The sequence below is a fragment of the Ambystoma mexicanum genome, chromosome 12 (assembly GCF_040938575.1).
Source record: "Ambystoma mexicanum isolate Mex_15411 chromosome 12, UKY_AmexF1_1, whole genome shotgun sequence".
In the NCBI taxonomy this organism is placed as follows: Eukaryota; Metazoa; Chordata; class Amphibia; order Caudata; family Ambystomatidae; genus Ambystoma; species Ambystoma mexicanum.
The window spans coordinates 1,100,714,017-1,100,724,382 of NC_090936.1; the positions used below are offsets into that span (position 1 = coordinate 1,100,714,017).

The 10,366-nt window shown below is 43.8% G+C and overlaps 1 protein-coding gene across 3 annotated transcripts in view; it reads right to left on the minus strand.

The window, feature by feature from the left end:
- LOC138514280 (uncharacterized) overlaps nt 1-9,839 on the minus strand; it is a 314,981-nt gene extending 305,142 nt beyond the window's left edge. Inside the window, exon 1 of one of the 3 annotated variants that reach the window (XM_069629661.1) lies at nt 9,615-9,839. In XM_069629661.1, the coding sequence (XP_069485762.1) occupies nt 9,615-9,696 (82 nt within the window). In that variant the 5' untranslated portion in view covers nt 9,697-9,839. The remainder of the gene's footprint in view (nt 1-9,614) is intronic. The other 2 variants (XM_069629659.1, XM_069629658.1) reach the window with 2 other exon arrangements.
- Nucleotides 9,840-10,366: the final 527 nt, after the last annotated feature.

A 10,366-nucleotide genomic window follows, 5' to 3' on the forward strand; every position in this document is an offset into this window, starting at 1 on the left:
ATTCCCATCGTAAATGCAGTCCAATGGCAAGATACATCTAGTATTCTAGTCAAACCCTGCTGAGTGCACCATATTCGATAGACATGTTGGCAATTAAAAACTTGTGAGTGAGGATTTAGAGGATTCTCTGGCTATAATATGATATTTTATTTGTTTCGTGCTCATACACAAGTGTTTCAGAGCACGACGAGGCCCAGTGACATTGAGAACATGCAAGTGCAGGGGGAGCGAAGGGGGGAAAGTGCAAGGGAGAGGAGAAAAGTGGAAAGTGCAGAGCAAGGGGTACAACAATACAAAAGGTAGTGCAGCCAGCAAGGTGGCAAGTGAAGGTTTTGAGCGCAGACAAGGTGTGTCTGGTATTGCAGGTAAGGGGGCTGTAGGGTAACAGATACAGACTCAAGTGTAGGTGCTGCCAGGGGCAGTGCGGGTGAGTGGCTGGGTGGGCATGGACCTGGGCCCGAAAGCAGTGGGAAAACCAGGTGAATTATGCCAAAGCAGACAGATCAGCAGGGGAGAGGGGGAGCAAAGGTAGAAGCAAAGAGGAAGGTCTTGAGGTGCTTCCGGAACCAGAGATAGTTCTCCTCAAGTTTCAGAGAGGCAGGGAGGCTGTTCCAGAGGGAGGCCCCTGCTGAGGAAAGAGATCTGCCACCAACTTGTTGCTTGGAGAAGCGACAGACCCCGATGGAGTCGGAGGTGGAGGAGCGAAGAGCTCCTGTGGGAAGGTATTTACAGAGGGAGAGTTGAAGGTATTTTGGACTTAGGCCCCACGAAGCCCTGTGGAAAATGCAAAGGGTCTTGAATTTAATCCTTGCAGCCACTGGGAGCCAATGAAGAGATTTCAGGGCCGGAGAGATATGATCCCAGGGCTTGAGGCCAAGGAGAAGTCTCACACAAACAGGATTGTGGAACTCAAAATGTTAACTGTACTGGTATTAGTCTATGCGCATCAGATAAATTAATTAGTTAACAGTTTAATAATAAATGGAACTATATCAATATGCAATTCATTAACTCTCATATATACATTGTTTTCAACTGGACTATATACTACATCGGCATAATAGATTTCCTGAAATTCAGTTATGTGTTTGTTTTGGTGTGCCACCCCAAGATTTCCTGTGGCCTCATCAGGCCACCACTATAAACAATTTCTGGGGGCGCCACTGGTTATGCCTGCTGCATGTACCTTGGTGTGCCCGAAGTGCCCCGAAAGGGGTAAATTAGGTAAATAGGGACCGAAGGCAACTTTGCGCTAGTGTTGTTCATCAAAGGTTTTTACAATGTTGTTATTTGTCAATTGGTGATGGTACAATTCATATTAACAATTGTGTTATGCCTACTGGCAGGTTTGACCTGTACTTGTGACAGGTTGTATTAACAATTTCTGCAACAAATTCACAACATTACAGGAAAGAACAGCCAACACACCAAGGCTATTTGAGGGTGCCAATTGATTACTCTATACAGTAATATTGAATTTCTTTAAAAACCTTTGAAAAACAACACTATTGTGAAGTTGCCTTTGGTCCCTCTTTACCTAGAAATTAAAGAAACTCAATCATAAAATGAAAAAACACGCTGGAAAGAAACACATGCCTAAATGGACAGAACTTAACAAAAATTGCCACGTACGAAGCCAGACAACAATATCTGTGATAAGTGGAAAGAGGGGAGAAGATGGAGCACAGTTGACCTAACAATGGTCTGACAACTGGTGCTATGACGCTGATAGTGTCCTCAAGGTGCACTGTACAACTCAGTAGTAAATAGATCAAAAAAGGGGGATAATACCAAAAGAATGTTTTTTTAAATAAAACATAAAAGCACTAAATGAAACAAGTAGTAGAACAAACTTGAAACTGAAATAAATCAAATACACTGGTGCCAATGGTGTAAAGGAAAAGGAAAACAATTTGAAAGGAATGGGAAGGAATGGGAAAAGTGAAGTAGCGAGGCCAATTACATGAAGTAATGAATGAATGAAAAGCATGAATGAAAAGCGACATTGGAATCAATAATATAGAATGTAAATGGACTTCGGAATCCTAACAAAACTGTTTATGTTTTGTGCCAGACCTTCAATTTTAGAGCTCTGGAAGATGTACCAAGAAGAAAGGGAAGACCCACCACCTGAGGAGTGGATGCTTAGTCAACTAAAGGAGGAAGGTGTTGAGCCTTCAGCTCCCTTTACCTCGCCCAAAGTATAAGACGTTAGTGTGGAAGAAATAGGGTTATATCCTTTAAAGGAGTTGAAAGCAGCGACAAGGTATAGTAATCCGAAATACGAACCCCCAGCTTACAATAATGACGATAGTCCAGAGGAGAATAAGAGAAATTGAGAGATCTATAAGATCATACAAGATAAAGAAGAAAGGAGTGAACGGTCAAACTGTTGACAGAAAAAGACAGGAAGATTAAGAGATGGAGAGGAGAGAAGGATAAAGCTGATGAGATAGCGCTCGTGCAGAACGAATGGATGGGAGAACAGATATTACTTAATAGATGGGAAAAGTATTGAGGAAGTTAGGCAAAAAGAATACAAGGATGAAAAAGAAAGAAGGGATAAAGAACGAGAGAAGAGATTGAGAGGAGACGAACAGAAAAGGAAGAGCAGAGAGTGACGAGAACGGATATATCAGGAGGAGCAAGTAAGAAAAGAAGAATAAACAGAAGAACAAAGAAAGTATGACAATAGACAGAGAGCGATAGAAGAGAGGGATAGACAAGAAAGGAAGAAAGAAGAGGAGGAAGCGCAAAGACTAAGGGATAAAAGATTACAGAAATGAAGGGAAGAAGATGAAAGAAGGGAAGGAATAAGAAGAGGGGAAGAATGAAGGCAAGGGGAAGAAAGAATTAGAAGGGATGTGAGAAAGCTAAGAGAAGTCGACGAAGAAATGGAACAAAAAAGGAGACAACAAGGTCTTGATACCAGTCTCACTCGTAAGGAACCAGTAGGGCCAAGCCCAGAAATACGATGGGACAAAATAGAAGAGTTCCTCTCGATAAAGGAAGAAATGCGAGATACATCTAGAGTTGCGTTATACGACGAAAGATTTGATGCGGAAAGCATTGGATAAAGGATCAACAAGGTCTATCAACATTTAAGGCGAAATAGCAAGTATGAAACTTGAGGGAATGATGATCGATCCCCAGTGCCTCAATCACGAAGAGGGGAGGGAAGCCTGTTCAGTGATGAACATTGAGCATTTTCTTTAAGTAGACTGAATCTGGATAAGGGAGAAGGGGATGATAGTCACACTGGTTGGGGACAAGACATTTCAGATGAGGAAAGAGGGTCTGGTTTCGGGGTAGAAGGAGGGATTGTGTGTGCCCCTGAAGGAGGCCTGCAAATGGATAAAGAAGTGAGATGGTCTGATCTGGAACAACCTAAAGATAGGACGCCAGATCCCGTAGCATATCCTGAGCGTCCCCGAGGACGATCGCACAGTGCGAAGGGAGAGTCGATGGCATATGTGAGCAGGTTATGGTCATTACCCACAAGGAGACAGACAGGGACGATTGTCCCCGCCATGGATAGAATAATGATGGGACCGGACTCTGGGAGGGGGTAGACTCAGTTTCCTTGTTAGAAAAAGGAGGAGCAAGACCACAGTATATTCCATGGCTGCAGATGGACAAGGATAATTTAATGTGTAATCTTCCGAGTTTGACTTTGGGCAGTGGGAAATGGATATACGAATTAGAAAAAATGACAGGAGGAAACATGTTGGCCATAGAGGATATAAAAGGTCTCCTGGCAGCCATTCTTGGGGAAAGGGCTGATGACAAATGGAGAAGAGCGGGATATTCAAGTGCGACAGCACAGAATACAGCGCATGATGGAGCGCTGTGTAATAATTATAGAGTAGATCTTTGGAGGGCACTCAGGGTAAATTATCCTGACACATCAGATATAGGTTCAATTATGACACGTAAGATGAAGGAAGATGAAGACCCTATTGCTTACATTCAGGATATTCAGGAGTCCTTGCGGCTAAGAAGTGGAATAATCCCCCATCCACATCAGAGAAGAACCCTCATTCGCACAATTTCGCTCAAAGGTAAAAATCTGGTTCCAGGTACAGGACAACAACCAGTCAACTGAGCCAAACTAACTTACCTAACCTCCTTGCAAGAGTGTAAATACCTGACTCTATCTCTTTACCTATTCCTCACCTACACTGTCAGCACACCTTATTACATGTAAGGATCATTCCTCTGCACTGGTTGGCATTCATGCATGCTCATCATGTAAAATTATGACTGTTTTCTGACTATAAACACTGTTAATGATGCACCCCCCCAGGAACATTGGGATTTGTGTAACTCCATGTCTATGCAATTTGATTTGTTGTATATACCTGTATAATCCTTTATCTATGCAACCTGTAATTTCATAATGCCTACTGTATATTATATAATTTCTGTAACTTGTAAGACTAGCGCCCAGCTGCCTCAGGCATTGGTTGCGCATTACAAATAAATAAATAAATAAATACAATACAATACAAATACAAATGGCAACTTCAAACTTGCAAGCTCTGCGAAAAGACAGTGGCATTATTTTATCACATTTTGTGTCAGGGGTTGTCCGAGCCAGTACAAAGGCAGATGAAAAAACAAGTGGGGATGGAAGCGAAGCCATGGGCTGAGATACAGTAGACAATAGTACACCATTATCGGTTATTACAAGAGAAAAATAAGAAGAAAGATGAGAATAGGAAAATCGAGGAAGCCAAGTTAGTTTAGAAAAAAAATTCAAAACTTGCCACAGACGGGGCGGTATTGGCAAGCAGAGAAGAACTGTGAATGCAGGAAGCAACAGGTGCATCACAGGTGAGTCATTTGCACCCGATGGATCAAGGTGGATATGGGTTTGTGCCACGAGGCAGAGGTGTATGCTATAGAGGAAGAGGAGGAGGATTTCGCAATAATCAAGGTGGGTTTCAAGATACGCAGAATGAGAACCAGAGTACACAAAGAGGGGTTATCAGACAGGCACCCCCAGTATGTTGGATTTATGGGATGACAGGTCACATGGCATGCATATGTGGGAGCCTAGGGAATGTACAGAATGGCCCATTTTCAAGAGGGGATAGCTTATCCTCCACCATATAGCACACAGACTAGAGAAGGCTTTGCCCAGGATCACACATTGTATCAGACATAAGCACCACAAGTACAGCAGGCACAACAACAAGAACGAGTGCAAATGAATCCACAACAAGGGCAGTCGCAACAAGCCTCTACGCAGACACAGCAGTATGCGAACACAGGACAAGTACTGACACCCAGAATAGGTGGTGTCACTGTGGTAGGAGGGAATCCTTTCCCAGGGATGGGGATGAGCCTGTGCCCATAATAGGACAGCTCACAGGGTGACTTGATGGGTACAGTACCATCTCTGACACCAGACCCCAAAGAGGAAATAAGTGTCGATGTGATGATAGGAGGCAAATCTTTTTCTTTTCTTGCAGACACTGGAGCAACTTGTTCATTTGTACGAGAAGGAAAATATCCAATGTCAGGAATTGCCATGAATGCTCAAGGATTCTCTGGAGCTATGAGTCGAGTTCCTTTTACTAATGAATTACCAGTCTCTATCTGAGAGTGTGACATGTCTGTTCCTTTGGTATATTCACGACAGACACCGGTCAACATTTTGGGAAGAGATTTAATGTCAAAACTAAACATGATAATTTCATTTACTGATCAAGGAATAGTGTGCTCCACTCCAGGTATACACTATTTAAACCTGGGAGAATTTATACTGGCATTCACAGGGAAAGTGGCTCTGCGAGGCGTTTCAGTAGATTCCGTGATTTTTTTTGTATGGAGTGACCATTCTTTTAACCTGGCTACCTGGCTTAGTCGGAAGAATTGTGAGGATACCTGATGAGTTTTTGTTTAGACCACGAATACCCATGGACGTAGAGGGGGGACAGACTACACTCGTCTGCGAGGATAAAACTCCTACCACCAATACAAGTACTCTGTGGAGAGGCTTGCTTCCAACTTTAGAAAAGTCTCTGACTTTGGAAAACATTGAGATTCTCAACTTCTTCCATAAGGGTACAATACACATTGATTATGTTTGTTCCACTGATTTGTTTGCAACATGCAATGCAGATTATGTTCCTCTACCCCTGACCCCTTTGATGATTTCGACAAGGAGGGGTTCTCTCCTGTCACTTTTGGATTCCTACTATTACTCCAGCTAACTGCTGGTAATGTCTCTTGTTCAAGTTTCTCTCTCTAGGAAAGCTGTTTCCCCTTCTACTTGTAATTGCCCTTCTTTAGCTTAGGCAATGCTGGATGTCATCTTGGTTAAATATTGCCTCCTTGTTACTTTGGTAATAATAGTTATAATTTTTCTCCTTTCCCTTTCCCTCAATATGAATGTCACACCATAAATGCTTCAATTGATTACTTGGGTATTCAAATGTATTTCTGGTAGCCAGCGGTCTATTGCGTAGCCTCCCGGGGTCACCTAATGAAGGCCAACTCACTAGTATTTCCCTGTGTGTCCATTCGACCCGCTGCTGCCTTGGTTTCTTCTCGCATCGGGACCTGGGCATCTGACAGCTCCGGTCATACTCTTGCGGCACGCGCAATTTCGAAAAAGGGAGCCTATCTTACTCCTGTCTTACTCCTTGCACTCTCCAGGGAACGCCAACCACCGGAGCAGGAGACCAGAGCAGGAAAGTTTCTTCCTCCTATATGCCAGCCAGAAACAGCACTGCTTCCTGCTGTACGTCCTCTGCACTTCAGGGTCCCAACTTCTACAACTCTCTCGGCACCCCGCAATCACAGCAGCGGTTCCGGCATCTTCTGCTTTCTGCTGCTGTCTAATGGCCTGCACCTGAAGGGGCTTTAAATATTTAAAGATCTTGCTCAGGTGTGTGTCATTAGAACCATTAGACTGACACTACAGTTCTGCTCCTCTGAGTCCCTCTTCCTCGTCCAAGTACCTCGAGCATTATGGGACTACAGTCCCTAATGTTCTTGTTCCTTTTTACATCAAAAGTTTTAACTTTTCAACAGGCCATTAAGACCGTGGGATCATTAGGGAAGTTAGTTTGAGGGTTCTCCCAATTCTCTTGACCTGAGTCCCCTCCCATGTGATCCTCCCACAGAACACCACCCCGAGGGTCAGGAAGCATCTACCTTCCCCTGGCCACATCAGAAGCGTCCCAGGTTGGGTCTTTGTGATGATCACCTCTGGTTCATCACAGTGACTACTTTTCTGAAGGGGGCCTTAATGCATTTGGTCATGCATTTGGTCATGCAGGGGACATATTATTGTGGCCACTGTAGCAGACCTTGAAATGTTTGATTGTTTCATAAGCTGCATGAAAGCATATAACATTGCTTTCAATATATTTGGAAAATGTGCTTTAAAATGTATCATTTGACCCTTGTTTCTCAAACAATGTTTGGTTGAGATCCCAACAAATCCCCCTTCTATATGGTCAGCTTTCTCCATGATACTGAGGCGTCTTACACTACCAGTGCTTTCCGAGTCTGTCCTGTGTATCATTCTTTCTATCTGCTTATAAACAGAGGAGCCCAAGTTCCAAGTCTACTTAAACTGCATGGACGAGACTGCCTACATTTTCAATTACGTGCAAACAGGACCCATCCATGCAATTGTTGTCATTTGCACTGCAAAGTGCAAAAGGGAGGTGTAAATAACAGACGGAATCACCTGTACATCTCCTTTTCGCACTTCACAGGGCCAACTGAGTAAACGCCACCTGGCAATTGTGCAGCGTTTATGAGCCCCATTGTGTACCCCCTTTTTCTCAAAAAACATGCAATATACTCATGCCTGGCCCTTCAGCGTTCTATACTGGGGTATGTATATCCCCTATGTTTTCCTCGTATCCAGTGATAATGTCGCCAGGAAAATGGCTGCCAGGCAGCGATATTTCGCTAAAAATGAACCCTCCAGAAATTCAAACACTTTCGTAGGATTGGAGATAATAATCGATAATCATACCCCTCCTAGAATATTTGGGGAAAGAATTTTAGGGGTCAGAAAATAAAGTCGTCTACCTGGTGACTTTTTCCCTGCGACATAATCACATTATTTTTATTATTTATTTATTTATTTATATAGCGCTAAAAGCCCGCGGGCATCAGAGCGCTTACGAGAAGACAAGACAACAGAGATTTAAGACGGGACAAGATGTGTGAAGGTCAGTGTTACATTATAATACAGTAAGGAATGCTTCCAGGATTCATTTAAAAAGTAGTGTTTTCAGTTTTTTCCTGAAGAGGAGGTAGTTGGGTTCGAGTTTCAGTGAAGTGGACATGGAACCGTTTTCCTCCGGGTGACTCTTATTTACTTTCTACTGGACTGCTGTGAGCTTCTTACAGCAACAATGGAAAATCCCTAATGGTGAATAGCAGGAAACGTCTATTGTAGGATTCTGGTAGGAAACTATTGGAACATTTATGGAAGAGAATTGTGTTTGTTTTCCAGTAATTCCCATTGGACTCTCGGGGGATCTCTAGTACTTTCCTACTGCATGCCTATGTGAGCAATCAGCCCCTCAGAACATAGAGCTAGTCAGATAGCTCAGTGAGTTAGGAATTCTGGGCTGCAATCAGCATTCAAACTGTGCTTCACAGGTTTGATCCCGGCTGGCCCAGCTCAGCCTTTCATCCATATTTGGCGGATAGCTGGGCACTCTGTGTGGTGCCCTAGCATCAAGGGCTAACTGCAGAACTGCGGTAGCAAGTGCTATCTAAAGGCAGGCCATTACTTATGTCCAGTGTCCTGCAAGACCTCAGTATACCACAAGTCTTTGGGATTTCCATTAGAAAATCCTATAATACCTATACAGGGCTCCATGTCATTCCATGGCAGGATGTTTTTTCACTGGCTTTTTTACTGCAGATTTTTTTAATGAAGAAAGTAATCGAATTTTTTATTTGTTATTTTTGGGGGGGTCCTCCCAAACCCTGATTCCCTTTAATTTTGTTTATATATTCCCGAACACCCACACCCCAAATATATATTTTTCTAACACCCCTACACATTTCGATGAGTTTTGTTTCGTTAAAAAATCTGCGAAAAAACATTGTGAAAGGACGTCGTACCCTATACTGGATTCCTACTTGCAACCTACATGCCGACATCAACCATTCCATTCGGGTGACACTAGTCTAGTCCTAGGTGCAACTTGGCATTCTGGGTATTGTAGTCTTGTATTTCCCCATTATAAACCCAGAACTACACGTCCTAGAATGGAAAGTTAAGACCAGGGCTGGACCAGTGTCACCCGAATTGAATGGCTAGCGTTGGCATGTGTGTTGGAAACCCCTAGGATGGCTATTTACGAGTGTGCTGATACCCTGCAGTAAATACAAGGAAAACATTGAGTTGGTCTGAGTTGACAGACCCCTTGGACTGGAGTCAGAAGTCATTAAGGCTTGGTTCAGTCCCTGGAAATAGTGTGGGTGTACTTTTGACTGAATCACCCAAAACGTACATTGCAACCACCTGCCAGGAGGATCACAAAATGCAATTCTAAGTCTTTCATTCCATGTTCTCACTTTCTTTCAAACTCTTTCGCCTGATCAAAAAAGAAAGTTGAATTACTTACTGTTCCCCCTCATGGTGCGTGCTGTTTGCATGAATAGCCCCCAGCCTACAAGCACGAGGAGCTTCACAGCCGACTCACACATCGCTTCTCAGCCAAAAGCTACGGAAAGCCTTGAAGGCTCGTTTTGCATGCCTAATCTTTGGTTTCGACTGATGACATCACCCAGGGTAGCTAACGAATTCATGAAGTCTGGTTGGTTTTAGGAGGCAGTGTTCTCTGGCTGCTTGCAATGGGGTCCTCGCCCGATTCTGTACAGGTATGAGTAACTTTCAGCAGCCAGGAAATCGCACCTCCATCTCGCTGTAGGCGCAGAGCCATCGCTCTCTAGGAAGTGGTTTGGTGGTGCTTTTGACTGGCGTGAGATTAACTCGTGAATGGAGTTTGCAGCTGGAGTGAGTAAGAAGAGGGCGTGAATACGAACAACTCTGAAGCAGACGTTAACACTTAACTGCAAGAGCCCAGGTCTTTGAATCTCAGCCTTGATGAGTTTTGCCAGGATCACACGTGGTCCTGAGGCGGAGAGTTCCACCAGGAGAGCTCCTAGCAAGCCCGAACTTTGAAAAGACTGCTAGGCCTGGGGCAGAACCCTACTGACCTTTCAGAGTCATCAGCCTACAGGAAGTGTCTTGTCTACCTAGTTGGCGAGCATGCCTCTGATTGGACTGGGAGCTACAGGACAATGTGCACGTGGCAATGGCCCCAGCTGCCCATTTTTCCAACTCACATTACCCCTGGCCTCTCACTGTACATGT